A 24,759-nucleotide genomic window follows, 5' to 3' on the forward strand; every position below is an offset into this window, starting at 1 on the left:
ATACATATTAAATTTTTAATTACCTAAGATTTTTTATATAAAAAATAGGAAAAACCCGTAGAACCGAACTGACCTATTCAAGAACGGTTCAATTCCTCTAGTTAAACTTACGATTAATTGAGTTGAACCAAACCATATATTTATGTCCGGTTTAGTCAATTAAATGCACCAAAAATTAAACTAAACCAAATTTTTACACACATAATAGCCGTCTACTTGTAAAAACTCATTCTGAGCCACATCCACTTATGCATTCCCTTCTATCATTTGTTAAAGCAACAAAAAATTCAAAACCCATATATGTATAAGGCAACCATTCCAACCCAAATCCTTGGTTAGTTTCCTTGAAAATAATTTCATTTGTTTCCTTTTCATATCGCTATAAATATCTAAATTTTTCATCAAAATTTTAAAATAGGATACATGCAAAGCTAGAAATAAGATACAGTTGTGTTACATTGTCACCACATATTTTATTACTCGTATATAATAAGCATTAACGACTTTAATAAAAGTTACAAATCGAAAATATTATAATAAATTACATTGGTAGTGCACATCCATAAACTTTATTTACAATTTAACTTCTCAAAAAGGAAATGGATATACAATCATATCCACCAAAAGTAAAGAACATCATTTTTTTTTTCTTGTCTGTTCTCTTCCTTTTAATTAAAGAGAACTTGAAGATGAGTCGGCCTAAAAGAATAATTCCTTGGATTATAATGAATCTTGCACGCAACTGTTTTCGTGTATAAGATTATCAACAGTATATTTATTAAATACGTCTCAATCCAATTAAAAAGTGTCATCTAATTAAAAAGAAAATTTATAACAACAAAAAATAATTTTTGTATATTACTCGGTGAATATGAGGATATTAATATTTTAGGACATGTAATCATTGTTCATATATATTATATCATGAAATATAAATTCTTGTGTTCCAATATATTTCCTAACCTCTCATAAAACTTACAAAAAAATTTTCTCCCTCTCTCTATCTCTCTTTGAGAACAGTAGATTCTTAAAGCCATGACTTCGTGTTTAAAAGAAAGCATGCTATTCCGTGTTATCTTCATAACTAGTTTCTTGTGCTTATTGGTAACTCCTTCCATAGCAGAGCTTCAAAGGTTGAAACACAATGGAAAAGAAGATCAACCTCTTAACTTTCTGGTCATCGGAGATTGGGGAAGAAAAGGAACCTACAATCAATCTTTGGTCGCCAAACAGGTTTTACCATCCACCCTAACCCCTCTATTTTTCTTAATGCAGAAGTTACGAATATATATACATGGTTGTGTTAAGGTTTCATATGTAACACGACCATAAAATTATCATGTTAAGTTTTAGTTTCAGATTGTTGTCTCACTTGTTGGACTCTTCACTCATTTCACAACCCAGAGTATTAATATTGTAATAGATAATAAGGCCATTTACAAAGTATAATTATATGGTCTGAACAGCCCCATTCAGAACATGCACATAACTATGTGGTTACAAATTAAAAACTTACGTTACCTAAAGTCTGAACGATGAATTAAAAAGAGAAAATGAATAAAGTTTCCCCCAGAAAGCAAAAGCAATGATGCGTGGAAATATGCTAAATATAGAATGCAGTTGGGTTTGTTAGATTATAAATATATTCAAAATGTTTAAATGAAAGGCTTTAGTTAATCACTTAATTGTTTATATTAAATATAGGTTGTTATCCATTTGGAACAAAAAACAAATGTTCACAAACATTATTATTTGCTTTTCAACCTCTTTCATTATCTCAGTCCTCAATTTCTCATTCTCACTCCTGCTTTGAACTTTTATTAAATTAAATTCTTATAATGACCTATATTCTTTGCAATAAATACTGAGGTGAAATAATGGTAGGATATATGGATGAATATGTGGTTAATATTAAAAATTTATTCTTGTATAGCATATCTAAATATCAATTAAAAACTTTGTAGGTTGAGCCTTAAACACCACATTCTTGTAATGTTGCAAAAAAATGATTTTTTTTTTTTCAAGTTCGAAACCCACTTTTTAAAAATGTTACTAAAAAAACTTCAAAAACTCTTTTTTAAAAGTGTTTTTTTAAACAAAAAAAAAGTGTATTTTTAAAAGAAAGTGGTTTTTTTATTACAAAAATTATTTCTTTGTAAAAAATGATTTTAAAAATGCTTTATTGAAATAGTGTTTTTTTAAAATGATGATTTTTACAAAAGTGTTTTTAGTTCCAATTAAAAAATCAAATATATTGAATATGATTAGAATATAAATTTATATTTATATATTAAGTTTGAATATGAATGAATTAGATAATTTAAAATATTATTTAATAATTTATAAATATTGAAGGATGACTTTCTATCTATTAAGATTAAAATCAAATATATCCATTCCTAAATTATACTAAAATGCATATGCCAAAATCCAAAATCCAAAACCCAAAATATGTTGAAGTAAATAAACGACCAAAGAAATAATGCTAAAAATTGTTAGGTAGCTACTTATCAGTTTTGCATTTATTTGTGCCTAATCTTTCCAACCCATAGCTTGTTTTGGTTGCTATGCCACCCCCATTTTTTGTGAAACATTGACTATATCTTTATATTTGTAGTCAAAATATATAAAATATTTTGACTTAATACAATAATATATTATCATATTGTATGTCATATATTAGACAATACTGCCACTAATTATATGCATATTTAAGACTCAAAATTGTTTAATTATTTATTTATAAATAAAAAACTTATTTTTATTTTTATGTCACAAAATTGTATTTTACTCTTATATATCCCCATAAATAATAAGAAATATAAGTAGAGAATTGTTTGTTTTTGCTTTAAGATTCCTAAAAAACATCATCTCTATCTCAAGAGAGTGAATTAGATTATAATAATTATATCTACTTTTCAATGTTTTATTAAAATAAGACTTAAATTGATGTTTAATAATTTTTTGAGTAAATTACATTGACACCCCCTGAGTTTTAGTGAAATTATACAAATCACTCCTCACTTTTTTAAACTTACACAAACCTCCCCTAGTTTTGTACTTTCATTCTACTGGCCACCCCTGTATAAGAAATAAGTGTAATTTTTTAAACAAAAAATGTGATAAATGTAATTAAGTTAAACAAAACATGATATATTGTGTAGACAAGTCTAAATAATATATAAATCAATGTATCTTTATTATTTTTTGTTACAAAATGCATCAACAATTATAAAGAAATATTGTTTAAATCACTCTTATAATGTAGTGTAACGAACCAAAAATAATAAAGATACATTGATTTGTATATTATTTAGACTTGTCTACACAATATATCATGTTTTTTTAACTTAATTGCATTTATCATATTTTTTGTTTAAAAAATTACACTTATTTCTTATACAGTGGTGGTCAGTGTAATGAAAGTACAAAAGTATGGGAGGTTTGTGTAAGTTTAGAAAAGTGATGGGTGGTTTGTGTAATTTCACTAAAACTCAGGGGTGTCAGTGTAATTTATTCTAATTTTTTTGTTATTTGTTCTTCTATTTGAAGAGAGTGAAGTACAATTTTATATTTAATACTGTAGCTCAATTTAAAAGAGCGACAAGTATTATTTTAATTATTACCATCATGTTAATCATCATTTTTTTAATTAATGTAACAAACCAATATTTTCATATTTCTAATTCAAAGAAAATTATCCTCTCAAATTTATTATGCAAAAAAGATGCATATAGTGATGATATAAGATATTTTAATATTATCATTACATCGTTCATTATTAATATCATTGATTGTTTTTTAAATATAATCATAATTATATAATTGTATAATAAATGATTCACGACAATATTTTATTATTAAAATAATTATGCTGGATAAGATTCTTTACATTATTATTGTATTATTTATTATTCATTTTTAATAATCATTCACTCTAAAATAAAAGAATACAAATGAATTAAAAAACTTGATAATAATAATTACTTGATACACATTTTTATTAATTTATTATTTCCGTCTTTACTTTTAAAAAAAATGGTTCAAAGTTTATTTTTTTGAACTTTTTAAGCGAGACAATATTAGCTGTCCCATTTATCATATTACTATATTAGAATTCTATGCGTACCACTTGTCACGAATTGTACTGTTTCACCGGTATTATTATTGTCCTCTCTGTTATACGTACGTTGCACTAATTAATTGATTAATGTCAGGAAACAACGAAAAAGGTACGTTTTAGTGGGGTCTAAAATCTAAATCACTAACTATTCCCAATAAACAAGCAACACATTGACTCATTTATCTCCCGGTGTATTTTGGTAATGTGAGTTACCATAAGTTTCAGCTTCCATCGCTAAATATATGTTTATGTAAAAAATATTTATTGGGAAAATTTCATTTTTAGATGATTAATTTTACCTCAAGATATTAGTTAAACCTCAACCGAACTTATTTTCTTCAATTCCCCATTTTCTGGGTGCAATTCTCAATTTTCGGGTTACATTGTGACTTATCTTTTTAACAAAATTTTATTTCATTTTGCGAGTTGTGTTTAATTTAGAGTCTAAGGAAGATAAAGGAAATTTGTATTTTACAACTCTAAAGTTTTTCATTTCTAACTCACAAATAAACTATTAGGATAATGAATGATTGAGAATCATAAAATACATTATTTTAAAACATTTTCCCTTTTTCATTCCCTTTCAATACTCAATTTAGAAATGGACCTTAAGTTAAGTCTTTAAAGAGAAAACTTTAAATCATCTCATAACTCTAAAATCTCTTTCATTTACTTCCTCTCTAAAACTCAACTTCCAGTTTAGAAAACATTACCCCTAGATGTTATGTAAAACCCACTTGGACCTTTAACTAATTGGGCAATATGAGTCATGGCGTGGAGAACAAGTGGTTTCTAAACCACATGTACATGGATGAATATCACATATATGGCTTGACCAATCAGCTTATTATATAATTAACCGACCTACTTTAATTCTTTGTAAGATATATTCCCACGCATGCTCCAGTTGAATATATACAAATCAACTAATGGAAAGTAAACATCTACAAGGATGATTGAAGAGCATATAAGCATATTCCAAATGAATCTTTGTAATTGGTAATCAATCCCTTTCAGTCACAAAGCACCCACCAGGCCACCACATGTTTTCTCTCTACGTAAATACAAAATAGAACATCAAGTATGTCCCACCTCGTTAGTGTCATTGCGAGTTTATGGGAACTAGCTCCCGACAAAGAAAAGGGCAGAGGATTTGATTCAAGGGCAAAGAGGACCCGATCATCTCTGCTCATTCACTTTATGGTCAAATTTTATTCAGTGTGGAGTAGGTTTAACATGATTCTGGTCAACCTGCCTTATAGTTATTTATTTATATGTATATATATTTAATTATATAGAGAATAATGGCATCACTTTTATTGAAATTATCATTGATTCTCTACTTTTATCATATACATGATTAACAATATATATATATATATCATCATTTCATATGTTAAATTACATATCATAATAATAAGTAATATTGAGAAAACTATTTTATTAAAAGGGGTATGCATATTACTTAATCATGTTAGGGTTAGGCTTGAGATCAAAAACTGATCTGACCGATATTTGAGTCGGATTAGCTTCGAGTCTAGGACTAAGTTCTGTTTCAAAAAGATAATCTGATCAATATTTTGAATCGAATAAAGGATAAATTGATTCAGCTGATGGTCACCCTTACATTAGATTTCCAGAATCCGTGGGCCTCAATGGGGCTTAGCCCATGCTTTTCAAAATTTAACAGCGGAAAAATGTTTTAATATAATAATAAAAACTTGGCAGGACGCGTGGTGACTCGTTGTCATAGAAAAATTTTAGAAATAGAAATTTTAAATGGAGATGTCTTATAATATACATTTCTACGCAAATTATATTACAATATTATAAGTATGTCCCTGATTAACACAGTGCAAAGTGATTAAAAAGAACGCTGGATTGCAATGAAATAATAACTTAAATAAAAGGTATAGTTATCTAATTAAGAGTAAGGATATTATCATAACAATTTAGATTTGTTCATGAGGAGATTATAATTTTTAATCTTCTTCTATGATATTTCTTCCTTAACATTTGGTTAGTAACTCCTGCATTGTTTCTTTTTTTTGTAGATGGGAATATTAGGGGAGGAACAAAACATAGATTTTGTGATCAACGTTGGTGACAATTTTTATGATGATGGCCTAACAGGAGTTGATGATCCAGCATTCTATGAGTCATTTGTTAATATCTACACTGCCCCTAGCTTGCAAAAGCCATGGTATAGTGGTGAGTTACTAAAGCTTCAATGTCCTTTGAAAACCATAAATAAACACTAAAAATAATGTAACATTTTTACTAACATGTTTTTTATGGTTTTCCCATAAATAAACATTTTACTATAAAGTTATGAAAAAAAGATGTATGTTCTGACATTATATTTATTTTATCTGTTAACATTGCATCAATTATCATTGACTCTTCAAAAAATTTATAAATGAATGATACATGATTTACTAAGTATATATAAATCTTTACACTAACATTACATAAATATTACACTATAAAAGTTATTTGTTAATTGAAAATTGATTAACTTTTTATTGTGACAGTTTTGGGTAACCATGACTATAGAGGTGATGTTGAAGCACAATTGAGCCCCATCCTAAGAGAGAAAGATAGTAGATGGGTTTGTCTAAGATCTTTCATTCTTAATGCAGGTATAGAGTATAAATACTTTTATATTTAGAAATTGTCATGCACATTAATTAGTATAGTTGATGTTGTAACGTTTTATGATGATTTAATATAATTAACGTAGATCTTATATCTTTGAGTATATTTTTCTTCTTTTTTTTATCTTCAGGCATTGTGGAATTTTTCTTTGTGGACACAACTCCATTTCAAGATCATTACTTTGAGGACCCAGAAGATAATACCTATGATTGGAGTGGTGTGCTTCCTAGAGAAGAATACCTTTCAAATCTCTTGAAGGTTGGTTGCAAATTCCAAAATTATTCTCATGACAAAGAAGAAATAATATACCTAATTATATATACCATTTTTAAGAAAATTCTTGATGAACCCATATGATAATGCCCCCATTGAGTGCATGTATCAAATAGCAATGGTTGACCCAACTCGACTCAAAAGTTATTATATTTTCACTTAACATTGTTTTAAACAAATTTAGAACTAACTTATAGGGTTATATTGTCTTTTAGATACTAAAGGCACTAGTTTTCTTTATACTACCAAAGGTATCTTTACTTTTTTTGGTAAGGAATTAATCATTTCCAGCATTTGTGGCGGCCTCTTTTAACAAGTATCGCTCACAGAAATCAAACATTCGACCTTTTGGATCAGATAGGATAAGACCCTAGTTTTGTTTGCATGAATAAATATTTCATTTCATGACATATCACATGATACTGTAGGATGTTGATTCAGCTTTGGCACAATCTAAGGCAACATGGAAGATAGTGGTGGGTCATCATACTATCAAAACTGCAGGGCATCATGGTAATACTGTTGAGCTTGTGGAACAGCTTCTTCCCATCCTTGAGGTAAATCAATCACACTTCAATATGTTAGATACTCTCTCCTGTGTTTAAGATTCTTCATATTTTTTGTATGACAATTAACACTTGGATAGTATCATATATATATATATGTATATATGTATTTGTATATATGTATATGTATATATGTATATGTGTATAATAATTCACTTGTTACTTTTTTTATTATAAATAATTACGATTTGTCACTTCACTTTGTATTGCCATTCAATCATGTACATCTAAGATTCAAGTACCAACCAAATATTGGTCTAGTGACTTAAAGATGTTGATCTAGTAGTTTAAGGTCCCATTAAATTTTAGGTATTGGACTAGACCAAAGGTCAAAGGTTCCTCACCCTAGGGAGATAGTCACACACGCCGAAAAAAATTAGTTCCTTACCTGGAGATAATCTTAGGGATATCAAAAGAAATCTAAGATTCTATATATCTTACAACCATTACCAAATGCCCCTTAGTACTTATAGAAGATGATATGTGGTGTAAGTAGAGAGACTACGATTTAACTAGTTAATTAGCTTAAACCGTATTAATACTTCAACTCCTTTACAATGGTTAAAGTCATTGCATTAAACTTTATAACTTCTGATCAATTTCTTCTCCTTTATTGGTTTAGAAAAACAATGTTGATGCATACATAAATGGACATGACCATTGCTTGGAGCACATAGTTGATTCAGAAAGGTGAGTATATCTCAACTTACAAATGGTTAGCATCAACATCATCATCATTGTTCTTAAATTCAAGCTCACATAGTTTGTACTAAACAATGTAGTGGAATTCACTATCTAACAAGTGGAGGTGGATCTAAGGCATGGAGGGGCGACATCAAGCCGTGGAACCCGGAGGAATTGAAGTTGTATTATGATGGACAAGGATTCATGTCTGTGCAGATAACCAAAAACAAGGCAGATGTTGTATTCTATGATGTTTTTGGCAAGGTTTTGCATACATCAAGCATACCCAAAGATCTCAACCCAGCAGCTTAGACATAAGAAAAAAGTATGCAAGTAACTAGCTATATGTTATGAACATGTAGATCACTCTTGCTGAAATTATGTGTACTTAAGAATGCACTATCTGTAATAAAAAGCAACAGAAAGCATATGAATAAAGTGTATTAGCTTGCAGTAGCAATATGCAACCAGGCCAAAGTTGTGCTATAGAAACTTGAGAAACAAAGGCATATAGTATTTTCAGTATTTCACATCTTGAGACTTGAATGTATAACATAATTTTGTGCAAAATCTTGAGATGTGTATGAGTTCCATTCCACTGTCCCTAGGTTGGTTCTGAAAACTCTCCAAAAAGCAGATTAAATCGAATAACACTATCAGAGCAAACCTTCATAAATTATTTTCTACTTGTGTTACCGATTCCTTTTTCCAATTCTTAAGCCGATGCACATTTTTTAGTGATTGCTTTGGAATTGTCGAATGTCGATCATGGAGGGTACTGGTCATCCAACTGCTCACTATAATTCGATTCATGCTTCTCCAGTAAGGCAGCTGTAAATGAATTTGTTTGGTTAACTTCAACACACAAATTTCTCAAGCTGCAACTGCAGCCACAATTCCAGTCCATTCAAAGCAAATGCATCCACTGTAAACTCTCAATGCCAAATCATCCTCATTCAAGAGTACAGACTTTAGACCATTGATTTTCTCTCTTTGCATGTCTAACAGTTTTACTACCTTGGTGTCGTTATTCGACACATTGGTATGTAGAGCAGTACCTTTCCGAATATAGAAATGGACAACCTGTTTATTCAGGAACTTTGACTCAGAGTAGTTATAGAAAAACCTTCACAGGTAATCAACTTTGATCAGAGTATTTTCCACATTGTGAAAAGAACATTTCTAGGTAGCTTTGTTTGGGCTAGCACTGAAAGTCTCTGATGAGTGCTAGTGGCATTCATAAACCTGTTTTGCAAAGGATCAGAAAGAAGACCAAAACTCATGATCACTTCTTACAAGCTTTCAATGTATAATCATATACACTTGGTATACAAATGATTTCTTCATATTGACAGAAATATAACTTAGAAGGGATTCTTTAAAGTACATGAAGTGCATGCAAAATATTGACAAGTTCCTGATCCAACAACCCATTTCCCCTCACCAAGTGCACTGGCTTCAGCAGTAACTCAGAGACATCAATCTAGCCCAATATATATTAAAACCAAAGAGGTTATTGGAAGATTGGTTCTGTGAAAACCATTACATATTACTCTATGAATGCAAAGGTAGGCATGAACCAGTCATGTTCTTACGTAATAGGTGTTGTGAAAGAAGAGAGACAAGCTTCACATTCTCATCATGGGAACCATCACCGAGTGAATAGGAATGGAGATAGTATTGTCCCTTTTTGCTTGAGCAGCAATTATCTTTGAAGAACATCTCAGAAAAACTAGCATTGAACAATGAATGCCTAAGCACGAACTAATGTGTATAATAAGGTGTTGTGAATGTAGTGGGTTGATCAATAACTTAAAAGTTAAAACTGATAGAATTTATTTTGGAGAATGTGTTTTTTCAATCTATAGTATTATTCACGAGAGGCAATTTTGATTGAGTTGGATAAAATTACAAAAGGCTACAATGCTCTTTCTGCAACTCAAAATTCACTTTTTAATAAGCTATATTTATGCTTGAATTCTTTAACTAATGCTCTTAAAATATGCTCCTGTGTTGAGTTATATTGTACTCATTATGACCATTTTTTTATTTTACATGAAAAATGTTATTGACTAAGGAAGTAACAAAATTACTCTGAAAAATAGTGTTTTTAGTACATAACAAACTAATGAAAACTTTCTTTTCTTTTGTTGTACTCAATAACTAACCCAACAAAATGAATAACTTGGCTCAACTTTCATGTGATCTTTCTGAAATTAGTAGGGTTGAGCAATTTGGAACCATAAAGCACCTAACATCACAGATGACTCCCATAATTTGTAGGATTCACTCTTCCAACAACTATTGTATAACCACTTCTCTCAGCCAAGGAACCAGGCACCTCTAAAAGCATGTATCCTACTATAGGCACTCTGTTGTGCAGCTATGAAACTCTTTCAGAAATCAAATGCCAAATTAAATTTAACAGATGCAGTTTTATTCTAAATTTAACTGTTTCGGACTGAGTTTCCAAGGGCCAGGCAAAAAGCTTAGATTGAGTTTCAAAGGTTTTCATGTACTTGTTATATCCTTGCAAGGAATCTCTCTTCCATTTGGACAAAGAACTAATCCCTCTTATAAATATTATGATTGCTCCTGCCAATAAATGTTGCTCTCAAAGATCAAACCTTGACATTTAGCCTTGCCCGCTATCTGGAACCTAGCTTTGTGCAACCAATAGACGTTGTTGGTCACGCATGATACTTTAACTAACTTTGTCACATCCGGTTGAAAAACCCAATACAGAAACAGCAAGATGAATAATGAAAATTTAAAAGATAGTAAATGTCAAAATTATAACTAAAATTGAAGTTTCCCTTACCGTAAAAGTTAATATAGTAAGACAACAAAAATGAATGTTGTTAACAAAGGATTTTGAAGAAAACCAACAAGCTTCACCTCCTTCCTTTGCTCTCTCACTTTGTCGTATTGTGACATCTTGAATGTCGCCGCGCTTTACATTTGCTTTTGACTCAAGTAAGTTCGTTTCCTTTGATAAGCTTTTCCTCTCTCTACGTCTTAAAGCTCAATGGCTTGCTACATCTTTGTCATTGCTATCATGCTCTGTCTCTACAGCTTGTTCCACTTCAGTTCCATCCACATGTCCGTTGCTGAATTTTTGCTTTTGTGCTTTTTCTTCCGGTGATGGACTTGTACTACCAAGATTGGATTTTCCATCTTCCTTGTCTGGTATGGTTGGAGTTTCCATATTTGGAGTACTCACTTCAGTCAAAGTAGCACCTGGTAATGGTTGAGATGAACTACCTGACCCTGGTGGAGGTAGGAAAACTCCTGTGCCGGGAGCAGCAATTCTAGGAGGGGGGTGCCTTGGAGGAGGAGCTGTCCATCCTGCGGAACTGGGTACGGCTGGGATTGGCACAGCTGCAGGAAATTGCATGGGAGATATGACTGGGGGAGGCACAAACAATGGCTGCATTTGCATGCCGTTTGGTGGTGGAATTTGAGGTCGAATGGATGGAGCTGGCAGTATTCCAGTTGATGGAACTGTACCATAATGCTTGGGACCTAAATTATGACGTGTATGATTGGGTGGTCGGCTTGGTGGTGGACCCCAATGAAAAGGCCCTGCTGGCAAGGCAAGACGATGAGCATCACTTGGTATTGACTTTCTTGGTTGGGACTTCGTGAAAGTAACAAGTATCCGTGGCTTATGAATAGAAGGAATAGCATATTTAGTAAAATCAGTGGATTTCCCTTGCAAAGAAAGAAGTGACCTACAGCAGCCAAAGTAGAAAATCATATCATGTCTCAAGTATATAATGCCCCAAAAATATCTTATACAAAATGGCCAAAACTTTATAAGACCCAAAGAAGCATCATTCAGTAAACAAGACGGAGCCTTGTAATAATTAACAGTTGAAAGACTTCTAATTGTAAGTCAAAATGGTAAGACAAATAGTCACCAATTTCCAGTGCATTACAATTGAAGCTAAAAGAGCTAAATAATTAGTACTCATTAGTAATTACTAATATGATTAAAACAAAAAATAAAAGCCACCTCTAAGACAGAGAAACACAACTTTGTTCAAGTACAAATATTTTCAATATGGTATATCCAAAGAACTAAAGATGTTAGTATGAACATTCAAATAGATCTCTTATTTTGATTTGAATTGAACTTCCATATTTTATAAAATTTGAAACATACGGTCTACTGGGCAAAAAGTCGTAAAAAGTTTAACACCTTTTGTCCACATGCACCAAGAGATGTAATTAAAACCAATACAAGCAATTCACTCTGGAAGAAATCAATCAGCTTAGTATCTTCTATGGACTCAACTATATGTAACCATAACCTAACCTGCTAATGAATTCCAGAGTACAAATATTGGCTTCCACAAGGCTAAGATGATACTCAAAACAAAAATATAAAAAACAACTAGCAAAATACAAACATCCAAAACATTATCATAAAAAAAGACAATATAAGCATTACCCAGGAGCAAGAGAAAGCTTGAGAGTGCCCCTATAATCACCCGGATGATCTGAGGCAATTAATCTCCCAAACGTCATTTCACAATCTGTTAGGAAAAGGATATAAACAGGTCTTCCAATCCAATGTGGCCAATTGTAGGGCTGTGAGTGATCACCCTATAGACAAATACAATACCAGGTTGTGTAAGCGAGTTTAATATCAATGTAAAGCATCACCAAATAAAAAATAAAACAGTACAAGAATCAACCTCATTAAAAAAATCAACGATGCAAGCATCAGGCTTCACAGTCATAACTTGCGAGGAAACCATACGATGAATGATATCTTGAAACAAGGAAGGAATAGGCTCTATGTTCTTATCTGCCAAGTTAAATTATGGAAACTAAATCATTATTACAAGGGTCGTAAAAGAGAAATATCACGGATGCAAATCAGGAACAGGTGTAAAATGTGGCAAAATGGCATCGTAAGAAAATCACATAACACGTGCCTCTGGAAGCTCCTGTCATATTTTCACCATCCGGTGGTGCATCAGCAATAGGAACACCCAACTGAATCATTTCCCTTCCATGCCCTTTGATGGGCCTTCTTGAAACAACATATGTCTGACTTCCTGCTTATTAAAAAATATAAAAATGTTTGCGAAATTTACAAAATGATGACAACAAATAACTTATTTCACAGCAAGATAATCTTAAACATAACAATCAGATTGATCATCAACTTATGTGTTACAATTTAGAAGTGCAGTTATCAAATTCAGCACCAACCAATATGCATATCAGCACTGTCAGATAAAACACAGGAAACAAGTGATGTATTCTTCATTTTTAATACAAAAAGAAATTTTCTTAAGGAAGAAGAGAATAGTACATATATAAAGGATAACTTAAGGAAGAATAGAAGAGTACATATATAAAGGATAACTGGACAAGACATCCTAGTTAAAAGAAAACAAAACGAACCACACAGAACCTAAAAAAGATTCAGTCATGCAAAAAGGCATGACAATTTTAAGATAGCGAGCATGGGGCAACTAACCCGAAAAAGACTATTGCAGTATAGCACAGTAAGATGATCAATGCATTAAAAATAGCAAATATAGTAAAAATATTATTAAACAGGTACAGACATATGTTTCATATCTTCATAGCTGTATTTTAATGTGTATATAATTATTATAAATAATTATAAATTTATAGTTGTAGTTAATAACAATAATATGATAAATATATTGTTCTGAAAAACATACAACTGATAGATAAGTGTCTAAAAAACATTAAAAAAGGAGGCCCATTGCACGAGTCTCCCACCTAGTGCGAGGATAGATATATGTAGCCTTAACCCCACAAGAGGAGAGGCTATTTTAGGGATTTGAACCCATAACCTCTTGATCACAAAGTATTAGTAACAACCTCTTGGTTTCAAAACTAGTTGTTGATCTGATAACCAACTGTAAACATCTAACATTAAAAATATAAGTACTGACGTAGCTCTTAAATCATAATCAGCTGTCAATAAAAGTGAACACCCGAAACACTAAAATAGGAAGGTAGGGTGCTGGAATGAGCTGTGATGTGGCCGGAAAATGGGTGAGCAGTGGGCTAGCCGGAAACAAGTAGACTTGCTGGAAATGGAGTGATCAAACAAAATAGTGGCATTGGAGAGTGAACTGTCAACAAACGGGCAAGAAATGTGATTTCAACCACATGTGAAAGTAGTGGCCGAGACAGCCGTGATTGTGCATCGTAGCCTGGCCATGCAGCACTCTCCAACGCTGCTATAGCAGTGCTATAGCCTGCTATTGACTACAGAGGATGAAAGAAATAAAGAAAATAGATACCAGCAAACTGCCTGTGTACATAAAACATTAGGACCTCGAGAAAAGGGCCTGCCATGTATATGGCCACACCTAACCTATTTGTTATGAAACAAGTAAAATTATAAAGGGAAGCAGTGACAATCCCACAGCATGAAGTAAGAACACATGTGGTACACTTACCTTGAAGTTGTCCTTTTCTTCCAGAAATCCTTAGTTCACTGACCAAAGAAACAAGTTTTGAAACTTCAGTGCCATCAAACAAATCTTCATACAACTTTAATCCATCAACCACATTCACCTAAAAATGGACAAATAAAATGGCACACCTTAAATATAGAATATGAAAGATAGAAGAAATAGAAGAAAATAATGACATCACGATAAGTAAAGAAATATTTAAAGGACTCTACCATCTTCCCATCAAACATTTCATTGCCAATAAAAGTTTTTGCTACAGCAGAAAGATTGTGGCTCTGATGTTGATTTTGGATAGAATGTGAGTCATTCCCTGGAAACACATTACATAAGAGTTAAACTAAATATTAAATGGTAAATAAATATTAAACGAAAAATCTGCACAGCAAACCATGTTTATAAGCTGACTATGATCCTATAAGTGCACGAGATGTGACTCTATCAGTGTATAGCCCTAAACAAGCAACGGAGCTAGAGCATATCTTTGTATATGGCACACAAGTTTATTGTTACATGCCATGAATGGGACAACAACTGGGGAAAAGCGTTACATAGTCTGACAATAATTTACTTAGTTTCTAAAATTGATGCATAAAACTAACACAAGTCTTCTGTCTGCTGCCCTCTTCCCTTTATGATAAATAAGATATATACACACACACACACATAGATATATATATACATACATACATATATATATTCACTTAAATCATAGTCAGCGAGAAGCAAACCTTTAGAATTTGATATAATTCCACCATTTACACCAACAACTTCAGATTCTGACTTGACTAGAGATCCTTGAGAACTCCCTGACCTCTTCAAGTTACCTTCAGTTTGAAGCTTTGTCAAATCATCTGCGCAGGCAAACGACAGAGAAAAAGTTAATAGACTGGAAGCAAATAGAAAGTATTCATGAAATCATAAATTTTAATAATGTAATACTATTTTTAACAAATAGTAGAGCGGGTGGGGGATCCATTTGCTTCAGCGTACGTGTTAGTTCATCAGATAAGATTTTTTATTATTAGAGTATTCTCTGTCCTTAAAACTCTACATGAAACTGTAACTCTCAACAGAGTCATTTCAATTGTTAAGTGACGCTCATTTTTAGTGTCTTAAAGATCTATAAAATTATCCTCTACCCTGTCATTAATTGAACGTCAGGAGCCACAAGACCATAAACAACAACGACAAAAACAACAAACTAAATAGAAACAAGCAGCCTTAATTTTAACATTCAAGATCAACCATTTAAATTTGTAATCAGAAACAATTGGAATCTTCCAAGGATTGTCTTCCACCATATGAAATCCACTATGAAACTACATCACAGTAGTTCTTAGCCTTTTGGTGTTCAAAAAAGAGATCCCTCACTTAACTCATACCCAAGTAGGCATTGTGCGTCCATAAAATGATCTGATCATCTCCAGTGAACTTCCTATAAATTGTTAGTAAGACGTACCCAGTAAAAGTGCCAGTAAAAATTAACTAAGTGAACAGAACTGCTTATTTCTAAATGACAATGGTGAAGTCGAACTACAATGCAAGGCCAAGTTAATTAGTTTACCTGAATGCACTAAAAACTTAAGATATATTAAGCCTTTACTATAAATTGCCAAAGAAAACAGGTAATTTCCAAATCAGCAATGTCACTATCATGTGAATCATAATTAATGCAAAAGCTTCAATATTCAAAGGTCCAAGATTCACCATGCCATAGCATAATACATATAGACTCATTGATCCATTATTTACCTTTCTTCTCCACAGAAGAGGCTAAATTATTATAATCTGTCTTCCCAACTTTGCTGCCTGATTTAAGTTCTTCACTCTTCTCTGATACTGGAGTCCCTTTCTCAGCCACTCCGGTAACCACAGTATTTCCCTCATGACTGTAAGACTCTACACTAGAATTATAACCTACCTTTGCAGCCTCAAACCTCTGCCCTTGCCTATATCCAGGACCAAATCTCCTACCTTCCTTTGCACCCACTTTCACCGGATCCGTAGACCTTTGCTGCCTCCTCCATGCCACTTGCTGCAGCGCATGCCCGACTTCAGCCACAGAAAAATATTGCTGCATAAGCAGCACCTGGTTCCAGTTACAGCGCCTTTGCTGAATGGCACCAGTGACCATATCATACTCACCAGGATCACCAACTACATGCAAATGATTACAAAGTGTATCGATGATCGCATTGGCAGCTGCAAATTCGCTTCGCAGCCAGCCAATAATTCCATCCCTCTCATCAACAACCCATTGCTGGCCGTAATGGTGGCGGTTGATCTCACCACTGCTGCCAACACCATTGCCACCACCACCGCCGCCACTTGGAAACTGCATTTTGTCCTTAGCTACCATGTTACCGGACGGCATTGCCATGAGAACTCAACTCACTACCAATAATTCACTACAACCACTTATAAAGCATAGCACAACACAAAAACTAGATCTAAACAAGGAAATAACCAGTTTATCACAAAAAATCAGCACAATTCAAAAATACCCCACAAAATGAAATGCAGAATTCAGAACAATTAAAGTAAAAAGGAGCAAACTTGTTAAGAAACAAGACTACCCCAACAGTGATTCAGATATAAAAAGTATAAAAAGTTTGAATTTTTAAAAACGGTGTTGTGATGAAATCTAAGAGAGCGATCAAGAATAAAAGTTGGTTGAATTGGAGAGATCTAACAATGGGGTTTGAAGGGTTGTTTTTGTTTGTTGAGTTAGAGTGATGCAAAGGAAGGAACTTGAAGAGGAAGATCTAGGGTTGAAAGAGAATTTTGGAATTTATGATAATAGCTTATTCAGCACGCATATGTATGGTATTGAATTCAATGCTGTTGGGTCACATTTTGTCATTTACAAACACGCATTGTTTGGTAAGGACTTATGAGAAATTCTAATCTTGGTATGCTTAAGATTAATGCACTAAATTAATTATTTAACATAATAACAAATATACACAACTTTGCATTTACTATTTTAAAATTAGAATATAGGGTATATACCGCATAAATGGTTAGATAGGTCTTGGAAAGTACAATAAGGGTTTAAAATATTAAGCTTCGCTTATCTTTTAAAGAAAATTAAGTTTAATTTTATTTTTCCAAATAATTAATTTACAATATGTAAATAAATTGAGATTGAATAATAATCTCATATTTTCAGAGTTTAATATTTATCTATTAAAAGCATATGAGTTTATTATATAGTCAATCATTATTTATTGTTCATCTATTAATAATTATAAATTCTTAAATAAAAATAATATATTGAATGATGGACAATGTATTACTTATATAATGGGTAAAACAAACCGATCAAACATTACAATAATTAGAATAAAAGGATAAGAGTTTAAAATTTGTGCACCGATAGTGTAAAATTTTTTACATTGTCAACATATTATCCACCATTAATTTGTCTTACTTTTGTTTGAGAGTCAATTGTGGTTAATAAATCAAGGGTTATGATTTGCTGACAGTGTATACATATTAAATCCAAATGATAAAAAGTGACATAACGAGTTCAGCTTAAATATTTTAATTATATTAATAATTAGAAAATGATAAAATAAAATAACGAATTCAAATTACGAAATATTAAATGCCTACAAAATTATGAAAAAGAAATCAAATTATTTAATACTTTTGAAAATAAAACAACCCAACCAATTTAATTAAAAAGGGACATTAGTCATAGTACTTGGAATTATTATTACAAAGACTTTTCTTAAAGGAACATAGACTTCATATCTATATTATATATTTATTTATACCATATATAAAGCTAAAATTTGAAATAACTATTATCATGATTTTATTTTCTTATTTTGTCTTTAATATTTTTTATTTCTAAAGTAAAACCATATAATTCTAGATAACTATAATTAATACATCTCACTATATCCAATAAAAAATATTCTAATTTTCTAAAATAAAAAATACAAATTTAATACTTAATATCATAAAATAAGAACGCGGGTCGACAGACACGAATTGTCGGTTGATACACTAGTACTATATAAAGGAAAAACATTGTGTAACTTTCATCATGGTGTAATTTTCTTGTTTTGTCATTAATATTATTTAACTTTTACAAAAAAACCATGTAATCCTAAGTAACCACCAACAACACATTAATTAACCACATATCTCACCTTAATTTGAACATTATCATAAACAAAAAAGAATATATAAAAATTGAATACGTAGTATCATGCAATATTTATTTATATACATATATATATACTATATATAAAGGAAAAACATGGTATAACTTCCACCAGGATATAATTTTCTTATTTTGCCCTTGATATTATTTAACTTTTATAAAAAACCATATAATCATAAATAATCACCACTAACACATTAATTAACCACATATATCACCTTAATTTGAACATTATCATAAACAAAAAAATAAAATATATAAAAATTGATTATGTAGTATCATGCAATATTCACTGCTGACAGGCATGAAGTGCCTATACACACTAGTTATAATAATTTCAATGGTTAATTACATTATTATAAATTAATAATGTAAATGACTTTTCAAGTTTAATAAGTATAAGATTTATTGGTAACTGTCAAAGGTGGACCTCTCATGGTGTGTGTGGTGGGCACTGAATTTGGGTATTTGAGAGGATATTCTGATAATTTCGGTGAGCTAGTATTAAAAAGTGATGTTTAGATTGGTTTAAAGATTTAAAAGAATAATTAATTAATTTTTTCTAGTGTTACCATCTCCTCATATTAGGATGGGACCTTCGGTTGCGTGAGAGGATCCAGTTTCAAGATAAACAGAATTTTAGATTAAATTTTAAGACCAACCTGACGTGGGGAATGCTACATATAATTACTTCTCACAATTTTGTGTGCTTTTTCAAAATATATTTCCGCCCATTGAAAACTAATCTCTCTCTTTAGACTCAAGTGTTGAGAGTGAAATTTATTTCTATAGTATTAATTACATTGCACATAGGTTTCTGGATCAATGAACAACAATATACAATTGATTTTGTGTCCATACACGAGTCTAGGAATCGAACCTATACTCATTCTTTTAAATGACCTAAGTCACTTGCATTTGAACCAAATCAACCAGCATTGATAATTTCGTATATATGATATTAATCATTTAAGAAAATCAGTTTTAAATAAATATTTATCGGAGTGTAATCGTAATTTTCTAGACCAATTATAAGTTTTTTTCCACAAAATTTGAAAGAATAGAATGGTGTTACATAAACTTCCAATATATACAATTTTACACACCTTCCTTTGATTATTAAGACAAGATAGAAGGCAGTATAAAAATAATATATTATATGAGTAGAATGGGCGCACATTTGCTGTCTCACACTTAGGGTCATTTCATATGTCATGACCTTGTGATTGCTCAGAAAATTACTTTAAAATTAAATTTTAATTTAAGTGTATTTTTTTCCAACCAATTACAAGATCATAACACATAGAGTGACAATAACTATAAGAAAATAAATGCGCACCCTAGCAGAATAAGCTTTTATGATGGCATTAATATGATGGTGAAGACAACATACACTATGCTCAAAATGGTATTTAAGTTTCAAATATTAGGGGGAACATTATAATTGTATTATCTTATTCATTTATAATTGATTCTCGTGCGATAAGAAATATGTTAGGTAATCAAACTAATTTTATCATATCTTATTAACTCATTAAACTCTAGATTGCAAACTAATTGTCAAATATTTCTCTCTAATTGTCAAATATATCTTATGAGAGTCAAGGAAGATGTTTTCAATATTTAATAAATTTTTAAGTTGATTGGGCTTATTTTGTTTAATGTATATCAACTTACACAATTTGATATGATAAATGTATGATAGTATTATACTCGATCCTTAGATCAACATTAAATTTTGGTCTTGATTCATGCACATTAAATTTTAAAGTGTAAGGTACACATCAAAAAGTTTTATTATGGGCAAATATTAAAAAAAGAGGTGGAATAACACATTTGCCAAATAAACTAAGTTAACAAAAATATGTAATGAACTTATATATGTATTATCTTATATATTATTTTGGTGGTTAACCAAAGTTATCATTTTTATTCTATATATATAATGAACTAATTATTTTCATAATGTGATATTGCATTTCTCATTGGTACAAAATTTAAGTAATTTTCTATATCAATTGGTGACATTTTTCGATTTCATTACATTTTTAGTTATATGACTCAATTTTAGTATCGTAGCCACCCAATTTTTGGTTGAACATCGGTTACACCACTTGAGATTGAATGGGAAAGATCATATCCCTTCCTTATGATTAGGTGTCGCTCATAATATAGAAAATTCTCTTTATACTCACTAACAGCGCACTCATCTTTAAATTAGATATTTGGATTGAGGAGTTGATTATGACCGGGAAAGTAGTAGCACTCATCGGCTTATAATAGACAATACACATACTAGTTACATGAACTAGTGTAAATGATATAGTTGTTTTTTTCTATTGATTTAATTTTTTATTTTTCTGTCTCACGTAATTTTATTTTATTCATACACATCTCTATTAGCAATAGGGGATCCAAATCATATTGTTCTATGTCAAAAAATTGTTGTTTGTTGTGTGTTTTTAATTTTTTAGAACAAAAGCAACATGCGATCGTTCAAATGATGAGTTGAGAAAAAGACATGAATATCTATGATTTTTTCTCCTCTCTTAATGTGATTAGTATTTTTATATTTAATTAAGGAAATATTCTATATTTATTCTATTTTTATTGATTATTTAGTATTGAAGAAAGTAACGTTTGCTATTATTTTTTATAGAAAATAAATTTTAAAATTAATTATTTGTTATTTAACTATAAAATAAGCTAATTACTGTTAATAAAATAAGTAAATTATTTCTAGTTTATTTTTATAAAATATTTATTATTTTTACTTATACAAAAAACGAAAAACAATAAATTATATACTGTTTAAAATTATAAAAAATATTTATTATTCCTTATATTAAAAAATGAATTTTTTAATTGAAATAAATCAAATACATTAAAAAAAATAAAAATGAAATGTATATCTGAATTCAACATGCCTTGTGACTATGTTCCAAGAGTAGAAATTCTTTTTATTACTTAAGAGATAAATATTATTTTTATACTAATTTTAAGTATAAAAATATTATTGCAAGTGTAAATATAAAAATATAATTATTATTTCATTTTGTTTTTAACTTTATTTTACATAATACTTCTCTCTCAATTACTGGAGAGAAGTCTGCTCATGCTTCAATGCACATAGTGAAAACGATAAAAATGGAAAGAAATGCAATGCAACTTTAAGTTGTCCCTTTGAGATTCTATTGTGTTTTCTAGTATTTTTCTCTAGTGCTTTTTCTGCTTGTTTTCCATTGAAGACATTAGATACCATTTATAGTTGGACATAGAAATTATGATAAAAAATATGCCATATTTGAATTATTTTCTAATAACATTTTTATCTCATATTTAAATAATTGAATAACAATATATGTATCTTTCCTATCTATAATTCAAAAAAAATGTATCTTCATAGTTTTATTATGTATTATTTTTCAATTAGATTAATTATTTTATTTTAAATTTCTTTAAATAAATACATTTATAATAATTATCTGATACATTTTATTTATCTTATTTGTTATTTTTATTTTAAAAAAACTTTTCAAAACAATTATTCTTTTAGGGTTCTTTTTGCTTATTTTTTTGGGCTAGACAAAATTACGTGTTGACAAGTATTTTTTGTTCATGTATACAATTATCAATTTCTTATAGTTAGTATTTTAATTTTAGACATGTATCTAGAATGAAAATGAACGATTTAAACTAGAGTAGTCCTTAAAAATTCATAATATCACACTCATTAACCATTGGATATAGAATAATTTTGTCTATAATGTTCCTAACATACGCAACTTCAATATGAATAGTTGAATTGGATCAATATGCAAGAATGACACAAAATTTTGTGACTCTTGATTATGGATTTTCGCTTAGCGAGAATCCGATAGTTGAGAAAAAATGGAATCCGATAGTTGAGAAAAAATGTGTGAATTTCTCCAACTTTAGAAGGGCAAAACATATGATGTGTGAACCCTAACATGTCCTTTGTTTTTTATTTTTTATTTTTCATAACTGGGCGCTTGTAGTTTTAGGGCTTTTATAGCACATTGGAGTAAGATATTTGAAGATTGAAGGCACTACAACTTTGTATAACTCACTTTAGTGCTCTTCCACCAAGAGACTTCATTTTCTCTTCTCTATTTTGTTAGTTATGATAGACATGAGTATCTATCCCCTCTATTATTGATATTAGATGTATGTGTTTACTTTGATGTATCTATTTTTATTCATTTCAATATATTCAAGTTTTATTCAATGATATCTATGATTTATTATTACTCTTAATATTTTATATTTGTTTTAGTCTGACCACCTAAAACATGATTCTAGATGTTGAGTGTTTGTTGAAAATTATATGTTTGAATTTGAACTAGAATATATCATGCAATAAGTCTAATTTTTAGGAATAAAGTTAGATTAATTGGACAAGATAATATCCAATTATGTTTATCTTTATTACAAGTTAAATTAAATCATTCAAGATATTGAAAAGTTAAGTAAAAATCTAATCTTAACATTTTTATCACATTTAATATTAATTTTAGTTTTTAGTTGCTTAATTCCAAAATCAAAATTTCTTTAAAAAAAACCTCTCACTATAAAACCACAATAATTATTAAAATCCCGACAATTGTGGCTTTCAAGGATTCAACAAGCATTACATTTAACATCTACTATAAATTAGAATTTTATGAATAAAATATACAAAATTTAATATTAGTGATATTGATAAAATTAACATTAGAAAGACAATAGGAATACAATATCAGTTGTAAAAATAGTGTTACAGTAAGGATAAAATAAAATTACATTATCTAACTACTAATTTTCGTTATCTCTTCATAATACTATAATAGTAACTATAGATAGGGAGATATTTATATATCTATTCTTATATATGTATTATATTAATATTAATAAAGAGTATTAATAAAGATAAATAATAATTAGACGATATAATTATGTCTCATCTAAATGTACCATTATTAAGAGTTTGTATTCTCAACTTACATCGTATTCTTATTATCTCCAAAATTAATTTTATTGTAATAATTAATAACTTACATTATATTCATGGTATATCTCTAAAGTTAAATGCATCATTACAACTAATAATAAAGTTTATATATTATATTTTTTAAAATTTTAGTATATTTTGTGTAACATTAATTTATGTCCATATTAATCTACAATATTAAATTTAATTAAAAAGATTGTATTAATTAGGGAAGACAATGAATGAGATAGCTGAAGCATGCAATAATTGCATATGCTCATAGAGATGCCTGTCCGGGTACATTTGCATGTAAGGAGTATTACCCAACAGTGTTTTTAAATTTGATTATAATTATATTTTGTACAAACCAATATATATATATATATATATACGAAAGATTAACTTGAATAATTTTTTATAGTTTTTTAGTGTAAGGAAATGTGATATGTACTTACTATAGTAGTACAATTAAATTATGACAAAATGAAAGTTTTTGCATAGTGTATATGTTTCAGCTATTAAAACATTACCTATGGCAGATTGTTGACGTGCGGATCACCTAACAATTTGACATATCGACGTCAACCTCATTGTAGTCAAAATATTTGGTGGTATGTCTGCAAAATAATTATGAATGGAACGTAAAATCATAACAAATTAAAGTTAAATAAAAAATATTTTAATATTAAAATTACGACTTTAAAATGAGTAATATTTGAAAAGATTTTTTTTTTAATTTAAAGGAAATATGATATGTAACAAATGTACTAATACTTGTATGACAGTGTTCGTTGTATGTTGTTTGAATAAAA

The 24,759-nt window shown here is 30.0% G+C and overlaps 2 protein-coding genes across 3 annotated transcripts; one reads left to right on the plus strand and one right to left on the minus strand.

Annotated features, from left to right (window-relative positions):
- LOC109362842 (purple acid phosphatase 7-like) lies at positions 963–8,837 on the plus strand. The gene is made up of 7 exons (XM_019608887.1): positions 963–1,233; positions 6,178–6,334; positions 6,658–6,765; positions 6,912–7,039; positions 7,483–7,611; positions 8,243–8,310; positions 8,403–8,837. The coding sequence occupies exons 1-7, from the start codon at positions 1,036–1,038 to the stop codon at positions 8,614–8,616; spliced, it is 1,002 nt and encodes a 333-aa protein (XP_019464432.1). The 5' UTR covers positions 963–1,035; the 3' UTR covers positions 8,617–8,837.
- LOC109362473 lies at positions 11,050–17,490 on the minus strand. Of its 2 annotated transcripts, none has more exons than XM_019608286.1 (8): positions 16,533–17,160; positions 15,509–15,631; positions 14,993–15,090; positions 14,763–14,880; positions 13,251–13,373; positions 13,008–13,120; positions 12,761–12,915; positions 11,050–12,038 (listed from the first exon to the last, which is right to left on the minus strand). In XM_019608286.1, exons 1-8 carry the CDS (start codon positions 17,158–17,160, stop codon positions 11,330–11,332), a joined length of 2,067 nt encoding a protein of 688 aa, XP_019463831.1. In that variant the 3' UTR covers positions 11,050–11,329. The 2 variants fall into 2 exon arrangements, with proteins under 2 accessions (XP_019463831.1, XP_019463832.1); XM_019608287.1 differs by having other exon boundaries at positions 11,061–12,038; positions 13,263–13,373; positions 16,533–17,490.

The sequence above is a fragment of the Lupinus angustifolius genome, chromosome LG12 (assembly GCF_001865875.1).
Source record: "Lupinus angustifolius cultivar Tanjil chromosome LG12, LupAngTanjil_v1.0, whole genome shotgun sequence".
Taxonomy (NCBI): Eukaryota; Viridiplantae; Streptophyta; class Magnoliopsida; order Fabales; family Fabaceae; genus Lupinus; species Lupinus angustifolius.

Excerpts from the sequence above, each read along its gene's own strand:
- LOC109362473 (XM_019608286.1), bottom strand. The coding sequence starts at position 17,160 with ATGGCAATGCCGTCCGGTAACATGGTAGCTAAGGACAAAATGCAGTTT. Across the intron at positions 15,632-16,532 it reads CTCTTCTGTGGAGAAGAAAG|ATGATTTGACAAAGCTTCAA; the intron begins GTAAATAATGGA and ends TTGCCTGCGCAG. Across the intron at positions 15,091-15,508 it reads AATTATATCAAATTCTAAAG|GGAATGACTCACATTCTATC; the intron begins GTTTGCTTCTCG and ends ATGTGTTTCCAG.
- LOC109362842 (XM_019608887.1), top strand. The coding sequence starts at position 1,036 with ATGACTTCGTGTTTAAAAGAAAGCATGCTATTCCGTGTTATCTTCATA. Across the intron at positions 6,766-6,911 it reads ATCTTTCATTCTTAATGCAG|GCATTGTGGAATTTTTCTTT; the intron begins GTATAGAGTATA and ends TTTTATCTTCAG. Across the intron at positions 7,612-8,242 it reads AGCTTCTTCCCATCCTTGAG|AAAAACAATGTTGATGCATA; the intron begins GTAAATCAATCA and ends TTATTGGTTTAG.